This window comes from Phasianus colchicus, chromosome 8, assembly GCF_987193195.1.
Source record: "Phasianus colchicus chromosome 8, bPhaCol1.hap1.1, whole genome shotgun sequence".
NCBI lineage: Eukaryota > Metazoa > Chordata > Aves > Galliformes > Phasianidae > Phasianus > Phasianus colchicus.
Genome location: NC_143443.1, coordinates 5,265,202 through 5,291,663, shown reverse-complemented (window position 1 = coordinate 5,291,663; position 26,462 = coordinate 5,265,202). Strand labels below are relative to the sequence as shown.

The 26,462-nt window shown below is 37.5% G+C and overlaps 1 protein-coding gene across 3 annotated transcripts in view; it reads right to left on the bottom strand.

Annotated features, from left to right (window-relative positions):
* The window catches only part of NRG3 (neuregulin 3), a 360,960-nt gene that overhangs the window by 20,751 nt on the left and 313,747 nt on the right, over positions 1-26,462 (bottom strand). For all 3 annotated transcript variants that reach the window (XM_031602565.2, XM_090144756.1, XM_090144757.1), the window contains exons 5-6: positions 9,488-9,590; positions 5,460-5,586 (exon numbers count right to left, since the gene is read on the bottom strand). In XM_031602565.2, the coding sequence (XP_031458425.2) occupies positions 5,460-5,586; positions 9,488-9,590 (230 nt within the window). The remainder of the gene's footprint in view (positions 1-5,459; positions 5,587-9,487; positions 9,591-26,462) is intronic.

Here is a 26,462-nt window from a genome sequence, read left to right as displayed (position 1 = left end):
AAAGGAACGGCAAGTCTTCTGCTGCTTTTGTTGCTGGTGTTCCAAAGCTAAGAGAATTTAAAGAAATTCTGTAATCAAGGTGTAGAAAGGAGGCAGTGAACACCAGGAGACACCAAGCCTGGTGATCTGCAGAGTAACAGAAGTGGAACTGGGACATGTCCTCCTACCTGTGGGTGGTGTACAGGGTGCTGAGAGTGTTTGTCTAAGAGGGGCAGCTGAGCGTCCTGACTTGCAAGCGTATGATGACAGGGAACCATTTGTGGACCACATTCATTAAATATCTCTCAAAGATTATGTAATCTCTATGGGAAGACATAGGTAATACCAGGAAGTCCCAAGCTTCATGCACCTGGTCAAATAAATCTTAATCTCCTGTGTACCTCAAAGATGCCCCATTAAAAACCTGTACATAACCCTCTTCCTGACTGAAGACTTATTTTAATTTTATCAGTACGTTTGCATTCGTAAAGAAGAAAAATGGTGTACAGAAAATGCGTAACTACAAAAAGAACGTAGGAGACAGGAGCCTGAATTTTTGCCAAGCAAAATGTGGAAACAGTTATCCAAATTCAAGCTCCCCGACAACCCAGCAAGAAATTGCATGTTGCTGTCAAATTGTCTGGTAAAAGGAGTATCCTTGAAGGAAATTGCAGAGAAATACTAATAGACTAATAGCACCATTCAAACTGTTGTTTATGAATCCTGCTTACAGAATACCATATTGTTTATCTAATTTGTATCCTTTATTGTACGATGGAATCGATACTGAGAGCCCAGGTGAACACAATTACCAGCTCTGAGCAGTAGGAATTCACACAATCACAACTGAACTGAGAACGGAAGTGGAAGAGATGTAATAGACTCAAATGCAGGAGGGAAAGCATATGATGCTTCAAATTATTTCTGCTGTCGATACAAACAGAAAGCTTTATTCCCTGTAATATATCCAGTGGCAGGGAGACATATACATTTTAGCTTAAACCTCTAAAACTCCTTGCATTCTTCCTCAACCCTGGTGCCAGCCAAGGAAAGTGAGTTTGCACATGCTCATGTTAAAGAGCCATTGGTTAGCTTTGCAAAGAGCTAAATCTTTTCACGAGTTCAAGCTGGTTAGAATTGATAGAATAGCAAACCCAAACTCCTCAGACGCTTTCCACTTAATGCTTGCACTGAATTATTTGGGCAGTATCCCAATGTCAGCTGTTGGATATCAATGTGGTTGCAGTAGCTCTCTTCACTAAAAAGGACTAACTATGCTGCTAGAAGATGGCACGACCCGTACATGGTTCATGCTTGGCTGAGGCACGGCACTCAACCTGGAGCTTGGTTTAAGACCCTGACTGTATCAGCAAGCTTGTGCTCTGTTGCGTACCAGATGGGCCTATTCTTTCCCAACATTTTTATAGTACTGTCTGCTGGCATCATTCATTTAGGATCCTTTTTAGGGGGTCCAAAAATCTGAACAGTATGCTCCTAGTGCTTACCACAGCTCTCGAAGACAGTTGCTGCAGACCTTTACCAATTCATATACTTGATATGTTCCTCAAAGGCTTTCTGGGAATGCTTTCAATAAAAGGATAATGAGAAGAAGCACAAAGCCACATCTACATCTCATTGTAGCAGAGACCACCTAACAGCTGTCACAAAGGCTTGACACTACACATGGTGCTTGACCTGTACTATGTCAAGACACGGTCACCACTCTTCTTCACCTGTTTTTATTGTATTGATCAGATAATGGGCAAAACAAAACAAAGGATGGCATCTCCTTAAAGTAAGGCAGTTCCAAAAAGCCTCTTTTTTTTTTTTTTATAGCCACCCACTTCAATTTTTTTTTTTTTTCCTAACTATTCTGTCGTTTGACTTGAAATAGCTAATCCAATTTCCTTAAAAACATGAAGAGCAACCCTTCCACCATACAGATGTTTAATGCACCTGGGGGAAGGTCCAGCACTTCCAATTCATTTTTCAAATACTGCCTTTTGAAATAAGGATTGCCAAACAAGGCAGCCCATATCTTAGGACAGAACAGGAGAAATGTTTTAAGATCAAACATTCGGAGCTTTTAGCATTGTGTATGGTTTTTACTGTAAAGAAGCTTAAATTGGCAAAGAGTTGAGGTATCACGGGGACAAAGGCCTGAAGTTTTTTTTTTTGCACTACTTTTCGCAGAAATCTAAACACCTGCAAAAATAAAGAGTCAAACCAGAATAAAATATAAATTTGTAATACATTTGAATAATTTGTTCAAAAAACAAAATGTGGTAGGATTTTTTTTTTTCCTTCTTTGAACAGCAATTCTGATGCATTTACATAGATTCTCTCATTTAAAGAGATTGAAAAATTGACTTTCAAACTAAGTAACAACAAATAATTCTTTCGGTGAAGTCCAGTGAAAAGCAAAAAAGGAAAGAAGAAATAATGAAGTGATAGCACTTCAGAGAGATTGACTTTTTTAATGCCCCAAAACATTTGAAACACTCCTGCTACATGTAAAGCTTCTTTCTCGAGCAGTGCAATGTTTGGAAATATCTGTGCATCCATTAGTAAATGTAGCAACCTCCCTCTACATTAAAATGCAAGGGCTCTTTTGAAATAGACATTAGAATTATCATGAAGATTAATCATAAGATTCATAGAATGACCATCTAGTTCCAACCCCCTGCTGTGTGCAGGGTCACCAACCAGCAGACCAGGCTGCCCAGAGCCACATCCAGCCTGGCCTTGAATGCCTCCAGGGATGGGGCATCCACAGCCTCCTTGGGCAACCTGTGAACAGTGCCTCACCACCCTCTGGGTGAAAAACTTCCTCCTAATATCTAACGTAAACATCCCCTGGCTCAGTTTAAAACCATTCCCCCTTGTCCTACTACTATCCACCCTCGTAAACAGCCATTCTCCCTCCTGTTTCTATGCTCCCTTCAAGTATTAGAAGGCCACAAAGCGGTCTACCCAGAGCTCTCTCTTCTCCACACTAAGCAAGCCCAGTTTCCTCAACCTTTCTTCATAGGAAGAAAGGATAAGGAACAAAGAAAGGATAAGGAACGTTATGCAGCTGTTTTCAGGTATGAACTAATAGAGAAAATAGAAGGCAGGGTAAAAAAAATGATAGGATCACTGGGTCTATTATGAATAGGAAGTAGAAAAATAAGAGAGAACCTTTCAGGGAAAACAAGGAGGACACAACATAAGCAAGACAGATTACCCATGTAAGAGGAGCACATGGATTACGAAATATGAGGCTGCTAGGACTGCATAAAGCAAAACCCCTGAAAACAACATCCTTCATTTTCTTCAGTTTCTGTATTCGTCCCTGGTTTCTTCCCAAATCTGTGGGGTGCTGCAGATGGGAACCTCATAGAAATCACCTCCAGAGTGACTGCAGCACCTCCACAGAAGTGAGCCCTGGGAAGCTGCCCATCAGCACCTGGTCTCTGCCTCACCCTGCAGGTACACACAGGGCAGAACCCTGGGCCCTGATGGAGACACTCAGCCACTCCTAAACAATACCATTTTGAAGTCCTTTTCTGCTCTCTCGTCAATTCCTCCCCCTCCCCTGGTTTTCCTTTTCTCCAATCTGCCAAGATTTGTAAATATTTCATGAACTGCCTACTTGCATTCCTGCACTAAAATCTTTCTAACAATAGAAACCATTCTTGTCCTGCACAGTTACACTACATCCTGCGCAAGGTCATTCTGCATTTCTTTCTTAGTACTTTTGCTCCCAGAGGAAAAACACACTAATAGCAAGGATATAACTGCTCCCTGCTAGTTGCTACAGGAACTAGAAAATGGTGTGTTAATTACCAGCACTGAGAGCTCTAGTTTGAACAGCATTAAAAGCTGAAAAAAATCTTGCCTAAAATAAAGAATAATCATGGCTTTAAATCTCTAATATTTAGAATCCACATACGGCTGCTCAGCCATTTTAGCTATTGCTATGGCAAAAGAAAATGACTTAAAGCTTGAGGATGTGTTCGTCAGATGCTGAGAGGACACCAGATAGTTCTTTGTGATGACAGGTCGAGAAAATATTGCACTGGATTACAGTGAAGAGAAAAAAAAGTGTTAACCACAACCCAGTTTGCATGTTAGAACAAAAGAAACACAAAAGCTCTTGGCAAATTTAACATTTGTTGTCACCATCACAAGGCAGCAGCACTCCTAACAGCTTGTTTTAAGGGCAAGAAGTAAAATAAGGCCAAATTAAATTAAATTTAAACAAGGAACTATGGAAGGCCTCCTAACCTGTCAGTGTCCATTTAGTGAAGCTACCTTCCCCTCTGATACAGTGAATTTTACCCGAATCACAAAGCTTAACAACCATCACAACAGGGCTCCTAAAAAACAAAACCTCTGGTGAGCACAAGCAGCACTCTAACTCGTGCTCTTCTGTCACGGCACAGAAGCTCAGCTCACTCCAGACTGCTTAAAAGGGCTTTCATTTGATGTAAAACAGGAACAGAGGCATCTGTGGCTAAGAGGGCTTGAGATCTCACTTTTGCTTGACTCCCATTATTTTGATGGAATCTTGCAAACAGAGTAGTTATTGCTTGAAACAAAGCTAATGACACTTGGCTTGCTATTTCTTAACACTCACAGTTGAGATTTTCATTTGTTTCTAAGAATTAACTATTTAGAAAGGATTCGACACATCTTTCACTGTTTCCTGTTATACTCCAATTTTGGCCTTGCTAACAACATCATTTTCAGTTGTTTCAAAGCACCAAATGTGTATGAACGGGAGGAAGAAAACAGCATGCATTAGAAAATAATGTGCATCAAGGGCTAAATATATCAGTTGTCTTCCATTTCCTTTAAAATTAACTGCATATTTCATCATTGTGGGATTCCATTAATTCATGTATGAGTATATTCAGAACGTGACTAAATATGTTTTCAAATTTAGTTTGAACAGATTGCTTTCTACTATCAGAAGTCCCTTTATTTAACTCAAGATCCAGGCAAACGAGACCATCTGAACTGCCTATCTTGGGCACTAGTTTATATGCCTAAGTTTAAGTCCAGATTCTGAATTTACTCTGAATTACCTGTGTCTCAGCTCTACATATTCTCCCCCAGATCCATTAACACGCTGTACTGAAAGATTCAAAATCATTCAAGATTGAAGTCCCTCACCTTCACCTATAAACCATACTTATGAGCTAAGGTACAGGGAAATGTCCAGATAGACACTTTCAGTGTTGAATACAGAACTAGGGGGCTCAGCAAACTCTACTGCATGAGCAAAATGCCCCAGAGCCCATTGAAATAACTTTTCTTAAAAAAATCCCTGCTTGGTGTTTTCCATTAACTGTCCTGATAAAAAACACTTTATGAAAGATGAGAGAATTCTTGTTCCCATCGCTCAGATGCTAATAGCAACATGGTGATGTTCTGCCATAAGCGGCAGGAACGCAGCCAGGCTATTAAATGTTGTAGCTGGCAGGATTACTTACATTTTGCAGCTGGACTCGGCTTTGTGCCATACACTCTGACTTTGCCATCATGCTGGAAGCATTTAGGCTGTAGGTTTTCCTATTCTGCGTTTCTTTCAGCTGTTCATGAATTTGCTTTGTTTGTTTCCTGCAGAGAGAAATAAAATTCATGTAAGAGCGAGCTAGTTTCAACTCCCACTATAGCCACGATATTCATATAACTAGGGGTCCTTTTTTTCCAAACTTCACCACATTGGAATAACCAGCTGTGTTAATTCACCAGTGCCTTATATTTCAATGCAGTGGTCATTTTCTGGACAAGCTGAACAAAAGAAGAAAAGAGCTCTTCTCTCAAAAATGTCTTCTATTCTCAGATTACTACAATAGCATGCTGGCTGTTTTAGCACAGAAATTTGAAAGAAAGATTATCTATAACATATTTAACAATAGCTTGCAAGTAGGCCTGGATATTAAAAAAGCATTTTGCTCAGATTCGGAACAGAGATTTTGGCAAACACGGCAGGCATTTGTCTCTGTTTGTTATAAAATGTGTGACAGAACCAAGCATCTCTGCTAGCAGCTCATTAGACTTCACCTAGTATCTTGCATACATCAGCTTTTGCTTACATGCTTTAATCAGGAAAAAAGCATCAATAGTGCATCCGAGGCTATTTTTGACATATTACACTATGATCCACTGTGTCACAGCTGACAATGCCTCTAAGAGGAGTCATTTGCAATATTCAAGAGATAACTATATGATTAAAAGCAGCTTTCTCTTTCTGTCATATTACATTGACTGAGTTCTAAAGTTCTACACATTATTGTGGATTTCAGGCAGAAAACTCTATTTTAAGTAAGTATTTTATCCTCTGCCAGCAGATAAAGCTCAGTTAAGCAAATACAGTCAGCAGAATATATTTGAGGCCTCGAATCGGAGACTGTTCTTTTGGACAGATACACTGCTGGAGTTCTAAACGAGAAATAAGTCCCCAGTCCTAGTTTAATTCTTTCCTTCCTACCTTATTCTCCTCAGCAGATGCACCGCATGCAGCAATCCCAAAAAAACCCTGGAGCCCACCCAGCAAGGTCACTGATCAGCAGCCCTGCTTCGCTGTGCTATGCACAGCTCCTGTACAGCAGTTGGTGCTGAGCCAAATTTCAGCAGGCAGCGAGTGATTTTTAACATTACAACTGAGATTCTATAAGGTAATATACTGAGAAAAACAATTTAATAATTAGTTTCCCTTTAGCATTCACGCAACCTAACGCTGATGTTAGGTTTATGCATATTCATATTGCCAAAAAATAGGATGCAGGATTATAAAATGTGAAATTAATAATTCAAAGTTACTGCTTAATATATTTATTTCGTATTTTTAGTCTGCAAAACAAATGAGACTTCTGTGTTTTACTTCACAGATATTCTGCAATAAAGTATTATCTTGGCAAGAAAATGAAGTCACTGGTCATCTATAAAATCCTAAGCCATAAAGAGAAGCCCATTGCTTTTTACTGTGGTCTCCCCTCTGTTGTTAACACTTAAGAATAGTTTCTTCACTACTCTGAAATGAAAAATTGGAAGGATATAGTGTTTAGTTATAAAGTTCTAACTTCCCCACAGAGAATATATTTTAAAAAAGGATTTTTAATACAATGGTGCATAGCAAATCACATACACCTAGCAGCAGGTATTAAGCAAACATCAGACTCAAGAAGTCAGGGTCTGCTTCTTCAGATGAACTCCCTTTTCGCTGCCAGACTCTGCACCATTCAGTTTCCCTAGATGTTAGTATTATTTGATAAATATTACTAGAAGTTAAACAAGAAGATCATCCCCCAGACAGGAGGAATGCTTGGATAACCTGCAAGGATGATGGAAATGCATCTGCATGATGAAGAGATCCTGAAAATCTATTGTGTTAACACACATCACAGTTGATTCATTTTAACTTTGCTGCTTCAGCCTTAACTTTGCTTTTATATCCTTGAGACACTGGCCAGTGTCACAGATACAATACTGTTTTATGCGGCCTCTATGCAACCCAGTTTAGGCACTCTTATAAGGGCCAGGAGCTTCACATGGGTGTTCAGATCAAGAGGGATGAACAAAATGTTTCCCTTAGTCTACAGTGACTTGGAATCACACTTTTAAAGGCAATGTCCCAGGCTGACCTGTACTGAGATAAGCCTGGTGTGCAACCATGGTCACCTGCTGAAGTTTGAGTCAAGGCATTCGCAGGGAAACAGCATGCAGACTGATAAATAGTTACTGACTCCTTCCAGGCTTTTGGGGGAATGGTGCTAATAACAAAAGGGGAAAAAAACCTCACGAGCAGTGAAAACATTTAAGAAATCAATTTGAAAGGCAAGAGAAATTGCACTGTTACTTAACTTCTATAGCTTCTGTCACCTCCAGCTATTTCTACATAGCCACAGCACTCCCACCTCCTGCCTTAGATTGGGCAAACTCTACTATCTCACCTGCCTGGTTGTCATGGATTCGGTTATCTAGACAACCTAACAGGCATACTAACTCTCCATAAAGCTAGGGGCAAAGCAGTGAAAAGACTTACTTCTTTGGACAGTTTGCAAGACGGGACCACAGTCAGGGACTTAGGGATTAGTATGCTAAAACTGCTGTGCTTCCTATGTTTGAAAGCATCTCTTGACAGAACTGAAGGTGCTCATTTTCTCAATACTCCCCAAATTTCAGATTCCGGAATCTGGCATAAGTACACTTCAACTCTTCGCAGTAACTCTTAACTTCAGTTAAAACCAATAATAAAATAGAAACCTGAGATAGGAACCACTACAGTCCTGTGAGCGCAACTTTGATGCGTTATTTCTACTCATTATTTTTAAAAATAGCTGCCCCACCACAGAATCTCCTTGGTTTATGTTCCTGTCAGACTCTAGCTCAAAAGAACAGTTAAATGGAATCCCTCAAGTCATTAGAACAGGTAAGGGAGGTTAGAAAAAAAAAAATGAACCAGCTGAAGTCTTCACTCAAATCATGCGTGTAGTAGTGCTGAAATTTGTGCAGAACGGGGAAAAAATAAGAAGGTCTGGTGACTTCTCCAGCGTGCATTTCTCCTTTCCCTGAGAGAAATGTCAAAACATTATTTTTTTCCTAAAGAAAGTAGTTTCCATCAGATTTCCTTCCCATTAAAATAAATTTATGGTCTTGTGTGTGTTTATTCAGATAAGCATCCAAACTTCTAAGTAGTAGAAACCTCCACATTCCTGATACTCAGCCACCATGGCTAACCTCACGTAGGTACTATTTATATTGATGCAAGTTCTCTCATTAGCTCCACTTTGAACAGCAATGAGGGATGATGGCCATACCAAACATATTTATAAGTTTAGTGGTATTAACAAGCATGTCACATAATTGCCATGAGTTTTGTGTAAGGCAAATTACATACACAGCAATAAATAATAATGTCCAGTGGGAGAGATAAAGAAAAATAAAATGGAAAATATTTTGCTTGAAAAAAGTTTAGTACAGACCATTTCACCTTAGTTGTGTAGTTCCACATTCTTGTACACTAGAAATACTTAGTTATGCAGCTTACACCATCAACTTATAACTCTCAGCTAATGGCTGCAGTTATCCGCAAGGAACTTGACAGTTCATACACTGCTAACTTTCGCCTTTATTCCCAGCATACAGAAAAAAGAGGGACATGAAGGAAAACAAAATTCCGAAAGAAAATTTAAAAAAGGTATCATAAACCTTTTATTTTGAAAATAAGTGATTAATGCCAATTATTGTCTGGAGAAAGGAACAGAAGGGACACAATCTCTTCTTCACTGGTATTGGAAAACAAAAAGGACACGTAATACTTCTGCTTAGGTGGTGGTTGTTTTGTGTGTATGTTTTTTTGTTTTGTTTTTTTTTTCACTTAGATTCTAGCATAGAGAACTGTTCTAACCTGCCTGGAAATAACAACAGCTTCAAACAGAAGGGAGAAATTCAAGAATTGGAAAGCTGTAAAAAGGACAGAAGCTAAAAAACAAACACACTAGACAAAGGCTCTTACTTTGTTTTGAAGTAGAACGCTGCACAAAGCATGCCCACTACGACTATGCCAAAGACGATACAGGAAATAGACAGCACCTGGCGCTGGTAAATTTCTTCGCTCTCTGTGAACAGCAAAATTGAGAATTATGAAGGCATCACAAAACAGTATTTGTAAAAAGTGGATTTCTGTACAACATGCTTTCACTAGTGATGAACAAATATGTGAGATTTTGGAGGTCTGAGTTGCCCAATTCCTTAACAGAGTGGATGCTTCTCTGAAGGTCTCATCTCATAGAGCTATGGTCTCCTAGGCAAGTTTTACAAAACGGCTGCCAAACACATTCAAAGATACATAAGCATAAAAATCTGGGAAGTTTAACATTTTCTCTACCCTACATGCCCTCTTCCCGCTTTTTAGAAGATCATGCTTCCACTGTCAATAGAATAAAGAGCCCTACAACCATGGAGCTTAACCGGCTTAAGGCAAGATCCATCAGAGCTCTCCCAAAGTCCCACAAGACTCAGGAGTTCATTTTTAGCTACCAGAAAAATGTCAGGTTTTTTTTTCTTTTCTTTTCTTTTCTTTTTTTTTTTTTTCCAGCATGCTTATTCTTATGTAAAATGTAAGTCAGCGAAAAAATTAATTTAACCAACTTTGGATTCCAAAGACTACCATGCCTCAATGCATCATGGAGATCTGTAGTTTTCTTAAGTAATATCGTTAATAAATCTCATCAACTACCAATTGATTTCAAAACAGGAACAGAATGAATTTAAAAAAAAAAAAAAAAGAAGAAGAAAAAAGCTAAGAAAACAAAAGAAAACTCTCATTCATGACAGCAGACCAAAGCTGACAGGCAAATGAAGTTTCACACACTGAATTTATCAAGAGCTCCTTAAATATTCTATTATATTTTTATTAATTTTACCACTTCTATAGTACAAACTGTTATAAGACTGTTGTTTTAGGGTCAATTTTCCAGAACATGTAGCACGTAAAATACTCTTTTCATTCATGAATTTGAGGTAGAAAACCATCACATAGGATTATCAAAGCACAAAACAAGCTCAGTACATTGGTAAAGCTACATCTCCTTTCCAGGTCAGAGATCTTCAGCGCGGAACCTCTGTAAACATGGATCCCAGATTCATGTGTTAAGTGGATTTACAGAAATGCCACATTCTAGGTGTGTAAGGCTTGGGGTTCATTAGAAGAAAAAAAGTATGACAACAACAAGATTAAACTGGGCAAATATTGGAAAAATCATAATTTAACTGGAACTTCAGTTAAATACTATATTGCTTTATTACAACGACTAAATACTACATACGGTGTCCTAATCAGTACTGATTATTTATTACCAAAGCGAAAAAATACACGGACTAGTCCAGTGCCATTACTAAACATTTGGATTTTTGAAGAGCTATTTGTCTCTAGCAGAAGTCCAATTTCCCTATCATGAGCTGCTTCAAATAAAATTACAAGTAGCAAACATTTATTTCTTAATTACTTCTTTACTTGCTCACTCAAAGAATAATGCAGTGATTCAGAAATATCTAAGATGCAAAACATCCTCAGCTCCTGTTGACTTTTCTTCCTCATTTAATTTTGAGATTCTAGAAGTTGCACTGTTATGGTACTGTTTTAAACATAAAAAAAACAAATACAGTAACTTAGGAAGTCTGAAACATAGCCAAAACCATAATTCATTAGAAAATATTGCTAATACGGCAATAAAATAGATTTCATTAGAGCTTTAGTCCCATTCCTTGCAGCATGAATATAATTTGGATCTAGACAGTAAATTCCTATGGCAACCAACTAAGGATTTGGGGCTTCTTGTTCCTTGTTTATTTTCACTACTGTGCATAAATACAGAGTTATCTACCTTCCATTTCCACTACAATGCTCAAAGGACTGACCTTATGCATTTCAAATCTTTTTGTCAAGGTGGCACACTGCAAATAGGTAAGGAATTATTCTGCTTCACAACTGTCAATCTATTCTGACTCACTACCAATTTCAGCACGTCCTGCCTAAGATCACAAATAAAACATACATACTTACGGACAGTAATTTCACCCCAGAATTACATATAATTAAAAAAATTTACTGGGTTAAAAGAAACAGATGTAGATCTTTTGAAAAAAAAAAAAAGGCCTACTTTTGCTTTTCTGTCAACCTAGGCGTCCATTAAAAACTTTATTTCTTTTGTTATTTTGTTGGGAAATTGTTTCACATGGCTATGGTCTTTTGTCAGTTCTGAATAGCTATCACTATCTTGTTAAAGATGCTTTAGAATACATTTTACCAAGATAAAAGCACTTCAGAGACTGGACAATATTATCTTGCCCAAACCACTATGTGAAGATTTAAGTCTTTTGTGCAGACTGTTTAATCCCTGTCACGTCACTAGCTTTCAAGACATAATGATGAATGCTTTCCTTACTTTCTATTTATTCCATATGGTGCATATTTAAAGAACTAGTTATTGATTAGCTTTACTCCATTTCTTAGACACCTTTGTTCATTTTTTATATCATTTAGATCTGTGTTTATGTATTGGACTCCATCATTTTCCATCTCAAACATCTTAAAACATAATCAGTTTAGTATTTTTCTATTCTCAAGTCTTCCACATCCTTCTTATTTTTCCTCTAAAAAACAAATCAAAGCCCTTCCTTTTGATGGAAATTTAACCTGAATCACCCTGAAAACTTTGAAGGTCTCCTCACTGTTGACATGTTTTAAGTCCACCATTGCCCTGAACTTGTACAGTACAACTGAGCTCTCAGCAGCTGAGGTGTGCAAACGAGGGCTCTTAAACCTAAGACATGATAAGCCAGAGAGCTTCAGCTGAGCGCTGCTGAGTGCTCTTGCTCTCAGAACAAAACACCAATGAAAATAATGCGCAACAAAGAGAACCAAAGATTACTTCTCCTTTACTGTAGACGCGCATCAGCCTACACACACACACACGTATTCACAAACTGTAAGAAACTACCCAAGGTAATCTAAATTGTGACTCAAATTACTAGATGCCTCTCTCTACTCACAAATATTCATAGATTTCTTCTGAAATAGATTACCTCGATTACGTTTTAATGAAATACACACTCCAGAGAGAGATTCCTCGTTTAACTAACAGACAAGAAAACATAGCAGCTAAAAGCCCAAACTACAAGCTGAAGTTGATATTCTTGGACAAACCAACTAAGACTGCAGAACAAAATTTCCACTGAGCATTCAAATTATACGTATACCAACAAACATACAAGCAGCTGAAAAATAAAATAGTAAATTGATTTGACTATTTTGTTCAGTGAAACTTATGGAAAGAATGATTCATTAAAACAAGACAAACTCAGGTGGACCATTAAGCCTCTCAGGACAGGTTCCTGTAGGCAAATCCTTATTCACCATGTACACCATTTACACACCCAGTCCACTTTTATTTACTTTATTGATTCTTTCTTGTCTTCATTGGCACAACAAACTTAACTCACATTTCACCTCGCCCCTTTCATCCTTCTAAGCTGGAATTCAACTTCTCACACCTTTACTACTAAGCTTATTTCATACATGTTACGAAATATAAAATTGACTATTGGTGATCCACGGAAGCAATGTTTCTTCTAGTGATCGCATTACAGTCAAATTTAACCTGTCACTGAAAAAAGCACGTCATATTCCAGGTGTTGGGCTCCTTTTTGATTCTCTTGCTCTTTAAAATTTATTCTTAAAGGCTGTCATCTGTCTGCTTTACGCATGTGGAAAGACCTGCTGAAGCATGCACATAAGACTTCAGAGGATAAAACACGTAGGATAGACATTTTTCTCATGATTGTTACTTGTGAAGAATATAGTGCTTTGGTTGTGTAAGTTGAAACATGCCTCTCCTTTGTAACTTTGCTATAAAAGGAAGAATACGGGTATGGCTTCCTTGAGAAAGAACTGTATGTATTTCTATCCATACGACTGAGAAAAAAAACAGATTAGCTAACAAAAACAGATTAACGTAGGCTTTGTTAGCCTAATCCACAACACCATTACAAGCCATAATCACTTGATCCTCTAGTTTTACTGTATATTTTCTGAGTTCATTGAAATAACTTATAAAGTTATTCCAAGTATAAAGAACTGTACTGGGCATATGGCCTAATGAAAATTATAACAAAACACAAATAGTAACTTCCATATGCCTCACTAGCATTGCTTGCTACTTAGAAAGTTACTGGCATCCTGTATCTTCAGAGGATGTGTAGAAGTCTTCTGTACAACAAAAGAGGAGGACTACATGGAAACTCAATATACATTGAGATTCCCAATGAAGTATGGATTATCACAAATAAGAAGGCAAATGATTAGTTCAGAGCATATTTCCCAATATACTTAGATTTATTTGTGACAAATACTGAACTATATAAGGCGTTCTAAATTTAATTCACGAAGAGAATAAAAAAAGACTGCAAGTTCTACAAAACAATCTGTGATTGCCTCAGCATCAGACTTACACCTCTCCCAAGAGTTTTCCCTGTTCTTTCACTTGCAAAAACCTGCCATACAGACGCGCCGCCATATGCTGTGGCTTGCTCTAAGGCAGAATGATTTAGCAGTTAAAATACAACAAGCAGCAGTTCACAAATTTCTTTGACCTTGGGTAATTCAAGAACCTTACATCTTCCATAACCATGAGGATAATACTTCCTTCTCCTATTTTAGAGATTAACACAATAAACTTTGATAACCATCTCAAATTCTAAAGGAATGAAGCCTATGAAAATACTTAAAAAAATAGAAAAACCTGCCCCAGATAAGCCTGCTCCGATTTCATTAAAAGCATATGTGCTACTTCATATAAAATGCCATGCTTTATTCTAGTTCTCAGATACCTTTCTTAGTCAGAGTTTTCTTCCTTCGACTTCTGTCTGGGTAGAATTTCTCTTCTGGAAGGGCTTCAGAACACTTCAGTTCTGAAGTAAGGAACGGAAGTTTGTACCCAATATCGCTTACAGAAAGGGCAGCGTCAAGGTTAATTGCACAGATTCACATTTCAGGCTAGAACTGGATCAAGATAACTTCAGCTGGCTTAAGTTCATAAAGCATTTCATAGTTGTAATAGTTAACCTCTCTTGGGAAGAACCGTTCCATGATTCCGGCAGTTACAAAGATTAAGAAAATACTTTTTCTTGTGCCCGTGGAATGTCTACAGCAAAAGTACCTTACCAAGAGCCAAGTGAAATAGATGTAGTTCATTATCCATTACAATTGCATGACATGATATCATGTTTGACTATTGACATTTAATCCTAGCGGGATCATTTTCCGTGTACACAGAGGACAGAGAAGAAAAGGACGACTGCTCAACCTCTCTGAACGACCTATTTTTGAGTATTTGCTTCTACACTATTAATACTGCATTAGCAGTGGTTTTTCATGGAATATTACGAACTGAAGTAATGAATAAAGCAGAATGTTAAAAACTCATCATGAAAAAGGGATGCAAAGGCAGATGACTCTAACCCTGAGCTCTCCGAGTCAGTTATGTTAGGCTGCTTAGCGAAAGGTCAAGTCTCATAAAGTTAATAAACCAAAATCTCATGAAAAAATAGGTCCATCAAACCCACTCTTAAACAAAATAAAACACAAACTAGAAAATGAAATCACTCTCCACCTTTTGTCTCATTCTATTTTCAAAAACAAAACAAAAAAAATTGACATGGGCTAATGTTAAATAACAATGTCTGAAATATTTTACAATAGGATTGAACACGCCAGCAATCCTACTAACTGCTACTTGTTATGATATAAGTATTTGATAAGCACCTTTAAATAGGTGAAGGGAAATTAATTTTAACTTCAGCATCCTAAGAAAACAATAATTTCCTTCTATCCGCTGGCAATTATAGTTTTTATCAGCTATAAAGAGTGTTCAAATCTAGCAAACGTTCAAAGCCTCAGTTAAGTACTTTCAATATAATAAACGTATTAAAATAGCTTAAAATAGTTCCGTAGGCATCTAGGAGTTGAAAAGTAGCTTTTCCATTTTTTTCAGAAAATGTTTGGTTAGGAGTTTTTCCTATATTGACAACTCACAAGCAGTACAACACAAGTCTATCCTGATCTGTTTTCATCCCATTTATAAGATTGTTAAGATTATTCATTTATTAACAAAATTTATTACGTAAGTCTCATCAGCCTCTGTGCGCACGCTCATTGCTAGTACTGATCTAACTGCGATTGAACTAAGAGTTAAAATCTTTTGTGTTTTAGTAACTTCAGCATATTAGCTGGTAGCTAAGGCTTGAAGACATACAATCAAGTCTTACGTCATTTTTGCTTACTGAGAACCACAGCTTTAAGTATCTCCAGTTTGTACTGATGCAAATTTAATCGCTTAAATGAGGTCAATCACCATCAGACCAGTCTCAGTAATGGCAAACTAACCATAGAATGACAATATGCAAAAAAAATGATTTGGTTTCACAGCCAAACACCAACAAGCAGATACTCTTCACAGTTCAAGCTTCCTTTGAGTTTATAACACTGTCCATCAGTCTCACATCTGATAATATGAGATTGTGATATCTTGTACTACCATACAGTTTTGAAATCATTTGAAATTTGGGTAAGAAAATCCACATACGCACAATAAGTTACAAATTCTGAATGACAGTCAATGGCCTTTCACTGAACAAAGGAACTTGAAACATTTCCTGCGCTGCACATAAAAACGCTTCTAACTTTTCACAAATAGGTAAAAGCTTTCAAGTGAAAATCACAGCAGCTTAAACACTGTATCATGTTACGAACATTTTCTTTCCAGATATGGCTTTTATTTTATAGTTTGGCTTTTATTTTTAAATTCTTACATTTTTTATTTTTTTTTTTAATATAATCTTATATGCCGTTAGTTATCTGCCAAGTCCTAGAGATCTTTCAAGACCACACAGATTTCTCATAGATAATTATTCCTTCGCTTTCTCTGATTGTCTGTGTAAATGTTACAATTCTGTATCATCTTAGACTGGGAGTTAAGAGTAGTAACAGTATGCTATCGTGGCTCCACAATGACTCAGTCTTTTGTATCTCAATTTTTGGCTGCTTCTTGCACACCTATCCTCTCTGATTGTATCACCTTTCATTTTTTCTTTCTTTTTTTTTTTTTCATATATTTTGATAAAACACAATTTCACTCATTTAAAATGTTGTTATTAACAGCTTTTTTTTTTCCTCAAAATCAGAATGAAAAATCTTTCAGCGAAATTTCCTCTCAGCGTCCACTCTTCTCGTCCATTTTCTCAAGACCTTAGCTGAGCCTTGCAGCTCTCCCGAGGTCTTGGTTAAGCCACGCTTCATGTTAGTCAACGGAGGGATTAGAAGGAAGAACATTTAGACACAAGACTCTTGGATGAATTAATACACATACATATATACTAAGATGAACCCAAGTTGGGACCATCCCAAGTGCAATAGGCATCAGATCAGGTGCTTAACTGTTACACTCTAAGTCACTGTAAGCATAACTCCATAGTTTGGAGATAACTGTTACATCAAAATATTATAATAATCTTATAATGCAATAATATTGTTTAATTCTGGCTTAGTAATTCCTTAGGTGATGAGGGTTTTCTTATTTAAGACCATAGGCATACCTAACATCTAATGTAATAATGTCTTCATTTCCCAGCACGTATTTTATTTTAACTCAGATCTTGCATTCCTGTTGCCAGCAAAGCCCAATCACTGGAATTTCTCCCACGGGTGAGGCTTATTATTCTGTATCTTGCTCACTTACCAATATTGAACATTTCATTCAAATCTCAAGCTAACATCAGAGCTGCCGAAGTATATTTAACAGTTACTGCTGATGGTTACATTATCAGAAACTCGTGGTAAGTCAAGCAATATTATAATTAAACGCTGTCTCTGTTTTGACTACTGCTGTTTAAACCAGGGTTTTTTTTTGTTTTGTTTTTGTTTTTTTTTGTTTTTGTTTTTGTTTTGTTTTTTAAATCTGTGGAAAAACAGTGACAGGAGAACTAGAGAAAATTGTTAGTAAGCTGAAATATCTGAGTAGAAACGTGGTCTTCTACTCAGGAAGGCTCTGAAGGGTGAGAACACGGAGCACTAGGACTTAGCTGCAGAAAGATATGACACAGGGTACTGCATCGCTGCCCAAGTACAGCATTTTACGAACAGGACTTGGCAGGCACAGGTCTACGTATTTACTCTCTTTTTGTTTCAAGCCCCAGCTTTTTGACCTGGCTCCTCCTTCCAAGTCAAGTGACCAGAGATGGATAAAAAAAACAGGAGAGAGACTGTCAGATGGAATTGATCAAGCATCTTTCAAAGCACTGTTACCATTGGTGCTCCTTTTGAAACCATTCCAGCTGAAGCCCCCCCAGTGCGTGAAGGATTAAGGGACTGCTTACTCGTGCACTTGCTCTACTGATTTTCCCTAGCTACACCATGAGCCAGGGGAAACAAGGAAGAGACCTGGCTGTGTACACTGCCCAGGTGCACTGGCATCCCCAGGGCCTTGTTACAAAACATTCCTGTCAGGTTCACATCACAGCACATGCGTGTTTGACCACTGTAATGACTACAACACTTAAGGCAAGATAAATCCCTACAAGTAATCAGAGAGCAACCCAGTCTAGGTTGGCAGAGGGAGAAAAGTCAATATGGTGCCTGTAAGCAGCTATACTCTTCCTTTAATCCTCCAGAGGCATTTTGCCAATGAGAGGGATAATACATCCAGTTGTTCATACAGAGCAATGGCAGACGCTTAATGTCTGTAAATGCGAGTAGCAGTGTTAAGACACGATTAAGCCCTCAGCCCACAAAACATCTAGTAGACTCGCTCTGTGTGCTCACCCCTGGTAAGGGATCTAGTTTGTGAACTTGGCAGTAGCGGTAGGTAGGCAGCAGGCTGCCAAAACCAAATTGCTCAAGTGCCAGCGCGTCCGTGCACATGACTGCTGGGACCGCTGCAGTGCAAGCCTTTTCAGACGCCTTTGCTTCAGGATTGACAAAGGGGATCAAAATCTTTAGCAACTACCACATTACAAGACATCTATTATACATCCCAATTTTGCTCACAGATCACAGAAAATTCTTAAAATATTTAAAAATACAGTTTTACTTATTCTTCTAACTCCCGTTACTGGCCTCCCAAAATGGATAAGTGCAAAAAACAATATATAGTCCCACCTCCGTATATGAATGTATTCAGATGCATTTTAAACACCTGTCATAGCCCAAAAGGATGCAAACATATGCTTGAAGGCAAGGATGCACATAAACAGATTCTTTGCTAATAGATTTTTGCATTTCAAAATCCGTGACATATGCTGATCTTTCTTCAAGAATGAAGTACGTGAAGTGTCAGAAAAAAAATCCACGAACCTGCCACTTCAAACAGATGCACAGTGATCCAAAACCCTACAGTGCAATGCTAGTTCTTTCAGTTTACAGAATAAGGCATTAGACTCAGCAATAGCATAAGTATTTTCAGAATAACATGTGCTATCAGTTTATAATAAGAAGTGACTTAAATGAAAAAAAAAAATTCTCAGACCTAGGGCAAGTTATTGAGAAAATGGAGGCAGCAGTTCACGGCAGAAAGACAAGACAAAATGGGCTGCATTTGAGATAAGAGTTTCCAGCCGGAAACGAAGAATAAGAACCTCTCTGACAGCTCTCGCCTGCTTTCCTTCTCTGAGAAAGAGAGAGGAGATTCCTTCAGAAGGCCTATCTTCACCATCATTTTACCGGCATACCTCTAACTTCTGCTCTAAAGCAGCATCAGAAAACACCATTCATCAACTTGACAACGTATTGCCATCATCAATTTAGGATTTTGACAATACTGCCAGAGAACGCAGAATTGACGTGTGGAAATGCTAATTATGAACTAAGAGGAATGAGTTAAATAAATTGTCATGGAAAAGGTTAGGACTTGAAATATTCTCAGTTCACGCGATTAAAGGAGAGATCAAATCTCAGTTCACCTGTCTTTTTCTCTAACAGTATCTCCCAGTAATGAAAAAACTGTTCAACATGGAAAGCCTATGAAGAGCAAGACAAATGGTCCCATTTCCACACTTCTCATTTTGTGTCTTTTCAGCTTTGTCACCAGCAGCAGATTCACAAATGCCAATTACTTCCCATGTTTTCAGATTATGTTTCAATTAAGATGGAGATGTTCCACAGGAAAACGTAAAATTAGCAGGTAACAAAGTTAAGGTACTGTTTGCCCAAATAATCTGCCAGAGCTAGCATTTGATAAATTGCTACAGCCTGCAAATCCGTTGATTAAAACACAGTTGCCAGGGAAGCATGATGCCCAACAGATACTGCCAAGCTTCCAGGTACATCCATTAATTAACTTCAAACAATTACTGAATTATTAGCTCTTGACCAAGGCTAGAAAAACACATCAGATGTGGAATTATGGTCCTACACTTCTTTTCTTTGCATTGTTTCAACTATCAGAAATTGCTGTATGCTTGCCTCTTCCACAACTAGCTCTCAGGCCTGACTCACTGGGCATTCCGAGGGCACCTGTCTATCAGTAGCGCTTCAGGAACTGGTGGGAGCAGTGATTGCTACTTCATTAATAGCCACAATGAAGTTGCTGACGAAGCCTGAATTTAGCATTTTGGATGCAAAGCGAGCAAATAAAGCCCAGGGTTGCGTCTTGTTTACCTATCTACATTTGACTCATTTGAACAGGACTAACACTATATTGGAAATACAGGTGTACTGCAGGCTAGTGTAGACGTATCTAATACCTGTAAATGTAAAAAGCTTTTAAGAGAGAAAGATGTTTAGAGGAATCAGGTTTAAATGCAATTAGATAATTCAGACCAGTGGACCTTACAGCTATGACTAGAACGTAAACTAGAACAAACTTGTAAGAGACAGGAAAGTTTAAGATGAAATTCGACGAATAACAAGTTAATAGTTGGAATAACGTTCAAGAACACTCAACTTCCTCACAGGCCAAGTTTCCTCAAACCCCATCTCTTCTCACTTGCAGCTTCGATTATACCCTTCTGAATATTTTCATCTTGTTAAGGCTCCTTTTCGAGCTGTAAATCTTGAAGCGATACTTCAGATGAGTTCATGTGGGAAATCCATCAACAGCACAGAGTAGAGCGACACTAGCTAGAAACAGTGGGACTGGTTCTGGTCTACACTGTAATATACAAAAAGAATTTCACTAAGAACAGTCACACTGGTGTAAAAGTAGAAAGAGATGAGATCGTGTATAACCTGACGTTACTTCACATTGGCATGAACAAGATTTGTCATTCAGATGTGAGCTTTCTGCTTACGTTTTGTCCTAATTAGTTCTTACTGAACAAATAATCCATTTCCAGATATTCTTAATTGGCATATGGAACATCAAATGTTCCAATAATGTGGAATCACATCTCAGAAGATGCAGAGAAGGAAGTGAACCAACAGCTACGTGTCTCAATTTAGCAAAGCCTTCATTGATCACGCTTCTATTAGGTAATGCCAAATTTCAGCTCATTAAAAAAATTTTCAAAGGAAGAGCTGTATTGTTAAAAAAAAAAGCAGATAATTTACAAGTGGAAGGCTTTTGAACCCTCTGCAATCACATCTTGAAACACTGGCCAGGATGCTCACTGAACATATTGCATACTTGCCCTCACCTGAACATCCTGCTCCACGTTTTATTATTAGCCATCTCATCAACAGAATTACATACCGAGTAATTTCTGCACTGAAAGGTTATAATTTTTACCACTTTTTTTTTTTTTTTTTTTTTTTTAAACTGTGTATGGCACAGTACTGCAATACTGTAATGACTCCTAAAACTAAGTAATTAATTTGCTATCAATGAAGAGACATTGAATATCACACAGATATGCATACGACCTGGAGATATTCTGGCTTGGCTTTAAGAAAGGCTGTAGCTACAGAATTCTAGCAAAACAGCAGGCTTTCTTCTGTTATGCATTAATGGTTTCATATATTACATGTATTTATATACTGCCAGATTGTTGGTCTCCAATAACATTCAGCACGTGTCAATGAATGTCACAGGGTGCCACTTTTTCTGCATGAAGGAATTTCATGGCACACCCTTCTTTCATATGCACTTGCACGTCAGATGCCATTCTGTAAAACCACCCCTCTGCTGCCATCTGTAACACAACAACAAAGTAAAATGGAATATTGGTGGGAAGGTTCAACCTCCACTTCCATACCACCAACATCTGCCTCTGATATTGTGGGCCAACATAATAACATAGGAAGTACTACTTTCGGAGCAACCCTTGTACATACATATTATATATATATATATATAGGTTATCTTATGCACACACACACATGAACACAGAGCCCTCTTTCTGTCAGTCTCTCTCAACTCTTGTTTCTCTGCACCTGATCTCCTCTGGCAGTATGAAACCACAGCTAATAAAGTCACCACTTCAGGTGACTCAAGTGCCAGCGATGGAAGTTCAATACAGAAATGAAGTAGCAAATCATCTGAGCAAAGTCAAATGTCCAACAAGCTTCCACAAGTAACCATTTTAATCTAGACCTAAGTTTTCATTTCCCTAATTGAAGACGACAGAGAAAAAGTGTTGGACTGAGTTTTAATCATAATGTTTGTCAGAATGTGGTATTTTCTTTCTTGTTGTACCAAAAGTGATAATCACGTGTTCCGTGAAATAAATGATGAATGCAAATCACATCTGTACCTGCGCAACAGAGAAAATAAATATTTCCTTAGCAAACTTTCCCAGCAGCAACCCAACTCGGTGTTTCACATACTTCTTGCATAGTACTATCATTCAACAGATTTTTGCATAACTCTTAACCTCTGAATATGTGAACACGCACTGTATTTAAGGTGAAAGCCTGTAGTACTGCCTACACGTTACCATTTGGCAAACCAAAGAGTACTACATGATATTTTTTCTAGCCTCATGATTTAATATGGTATTATTATGCAGTTACATCAACTGTAGTTTATAGTACGAGGATCTTTAACAGCAGTGGGATCACCAATAAATGTATTAAACATTTTTTTACAGCAATATAAGCAAGACAAAACAAAAATTGTTTAATATCTTGAAGTAAAAGTAGGCATTTCTCAATTCAACAACTTATACTGAGGAATAATAAGAAAAAAATAAATATTTTAATGATTGCCTAAACTTTTACTTCTTCCCATCTGCCTTGCTTCCTGCTTCTGCTTTGGGAAGCCTCTTGGGTTTAGTAGAAACAAAATAAAGGATGATGCCAGATGTCTCTCTTTACAATAAAGAAATAAGTTTAAAAAAAGCCCAGCTTCCCCCCCCCCCCCCCCCCCAAAGAAACTCTAAACCAAACTTTCTATCGTATGCATTTTAAAGGCATACACTGGTACAACATGGTACCTTTATGTATCCTGTCCTGTTTGGTTAATGTTACAGTTGCTTATCTCCTAAATTATAAATATCCCCAAAGGCAAACTGTCAATAAAGACAAGTTTTGAAAAGTACCCCGGAGAATATAACCTGACTCTCTTTAATGTCTTCTGAAAGCCCTCATCCTAAAACATCTACCTAGTTTACAAATCAAAAGACACCTTGCTATAATATTTCCCCAAGGAGCAAGGTAACTCTTTCAGGAATAACAACTTGTTATATTGAAGCACTATTTCACATACCTATTTCTACCTTTCTATAAGACATCTAATGCCTACTATTAAAATTCTGTAACTTTTATCCAGACTTCTCTCACCTCACCTGCTTTTTATAAGTAAACAAATATAGCATACTAATATAATGGTTCAACTAATTAGAATTAACTATACACATATTTCTATTATGGCTGGGCAAGAAGAATTCTACCTGTTAGATTATAAAGTTACTGATCTTAAGGGAAACATTAAGAATAACTCATATTTGAATTAATTCCTGCTTAATACAAATGTCTGATTTCTACGTAATAATCCACTGTCCATTACAAAAGCTGAATAATAAAAAAGCTGCAATGTTTAATAAGAAGTTGTAATAACTTCTAATGTAATAAGTCATTCCTGAAGCTTCTGGGAATCATTTTCTAATTAGCTTTCTGTTTAAGCGTTCATGCAAAAATCTGTAAAAGATTTGCAGCAAAGTTGGGTCATTTTTATATAAAATTAATCTCGGGACACATGCAAATTGCAAGATGTACAATTCTGAAATGGCCCATGTTTATCCCTTTTTAATTTTATGTCATTGATAACTTTTCTTTACTAGATATTTTAACAGAGAATCAAAATTTTACCTCTAAAATGACTGGTTTATGTCATGCTTCCGGTTAGAAATTCCAGTGGCTGAAGTACTCTGCAATTTCATAAATGTCTTTAAAAAACAGAAACAATGCCAGCTGCTCATCCCACGGAGTCACAAAGCCCTCTTTTCATATCACAAAATTGAAGGCTACATACATAACAGACAACAAAATCAAACTTCTTCTTAATAATTAAAAAAAAAAAAAAGAAAAAACTCACTATAAACTACAAGGCTTTTTAGTATTCAAAAATATACAGACATCAAATGAAGCAAAAGCCTTTTCTGTTAATCAAACAGCCCATCTGCAATACCTCTGCTATTAGCAACTCGCACAACATGGAATGAAGCAATGGGAAAAAAACCCTTGAACAAATCCAATCCCAATAAATTTTACCTTCCCAGCAAAAAAGTTGGGGTAGTAGCGTTTAGTTTTGGTTGGACTTGATCTTGAATGTCTTTTCCAACCTGAGCAATCCTATGATTCTATTTCAAGCCTATGGGAAACGATGAAATAAGTAATACTAAAGAAAATATGGAGACTGGAGATTCATGACCCTCGAGGTCCCTTCCAACCCTGGCAATTCTATGATTCTGTGAAAATATAATTACTAAGCACTGCTCACCGGACTACTGAAAACTTTTTTGCATTCTCACCCCCCAAAAAGTTCTCTCCAGAGAAATGTGCAGGATGCAAAGCACACATTTCAGAAATTTGTGGCCATGTGATGCAAGCAGCATTATGAAGCAAAGTATTTTCATTTTAAATTGAAGCAAGTACTACCAGATAATAAAACACGAGGCTATTTAAGACAACTGCCAAGGGAGCAGAATTTTAGACAAATGCCAGGCTGGGAACACTAGGCTTTGTTGTTATTTCTTTTGACATTAACACATTGATTACAACTATTTCCACTAATGAGCAGTAATTATCACTAATGAGCATGCAAAGCTATTTAGGAGCTGCAGTTTATCAGTTTACTTGGTTTACCATGCAGTGCGGTGCATGGCAGACTACTTGCACCGTACTGCTTCTCTTTCTATTAACTGAACAATAAAAATGAGCTCCTAATTCCAATATACGAGTTGAAGAGACTAAGAATAAAAATTTTGTTCATGTATTTCACAGAAAAGTGAGTTTTACAAATATTTAGAGATACTTGCTAACTCTTACCCTAATTGTTTTAATTCATCAAAATGGAGCACAGTAATTGTTACGATGTGCATCCCATTCCTATTATTTCAAACCTGGATATGTTTTTTTTATGACTTTTTCAATATTTAAAAAAGCAGGTTCATTAACTAAAATTATCTCCACACTTTTCACTTACTAAAGAAGTAAATGAGCTTAGTTCTACCGATCCACTGTTCATCTCAGTAAATACCGCTTGGAAGCCTGCACAAGAACTTCCCAAAATTACAAATATTTGAAGAAAATTTTCACTTGTTTTCATTTAATTCCTAGGAGTAAACAGATGGTAAACATTCAGTTCACAAAAACCTAAGACCAGAAATCCTATGGGAGCCCTATTAGGCAACTCAGAGATGATTTACTGGGCCACAGAAAACCCACGTTTTCAAGACTGCAGAACGCAGTCGTTCAGTTTGCAGAGACCGAAGAGGAAGGGGTGCCCACATAAAACCTTGTAGCTATTAAAGAGTTAGAATTCTTCCTGCTGCATATCTACTCCCTCCCCATCTACCGTCTTCTTAAGTACAGAAAAAAAAGTTTGTCTCAACATCTCCTCTAGTAATAGTATCTGGTAAGTGCTGGTTTATGTTTCATTCAGGCAAATACTTTGAAGGCATGTGAGGAATTCCTCCATTAAAATATCCCAGGAATAAGCTCCCTTCATGATGATGCCCATCATCATGTTGCTACCTCATTGTGGATAGTTAGGAGGAATTAACTATGAAGAAAAATATCAGTTCACAGTTCAGCGATAGCAGCTTTATACTGAAGAGTTCAGTTGAGTAACAGCTGTTGGAAATGATTCTGGACTACTTGGTCATATCCTTTCAAGCCTCTACGCTCTCTAACTATGCAGATTACCAGCACGGATCAATGCATGTTTAGGAAACAGAGAAGAAAAAGAGGAGTTTTTGAGAAATCAGCATCACAACTGTGCAGAACTTGAAATGCAACCCTAGCAACTGAATCCAGAAGTGATGCTGCCTTATTTATGCACATAAACTGATTACTGATGTACTGGATAGAATTCATAGGATTTTACTGATAAAACAAAAATGCCCAAGTTAAACTTCTGTAACACTGTTTGGGAAATGAGACATTTGTCTGACTTGCCTGTCCTCACAGCATTAGCAGATTGGATACAGGTACAGAAAATGGATTAAGTCACATTGGGTTGCTGTACTTAGCTTCAGCCTTAGTATCCCTTTCTCCACTTTCAAGTGAAGGCTTATCACAGAGGTATTCACCAAACCATGGCATTTCTATTGGCAGCTAAATCTTCAATGCTTACCGTACTCCTCACACAATGCACATATGATGTATAAAAATAACTGCTCATTAAAGTTGTCCCACCCTTCCAAATGATGTGATCTGACTAATACAATAAATACTAAAATAAATGTTAACTTGAATTTCCATTTTGAATGAATACCTTAAATCTCAATCGAAAGCCAGAAGCTGAGTTAGATGTGAGCTGCAAGCGCATCTTTATGCC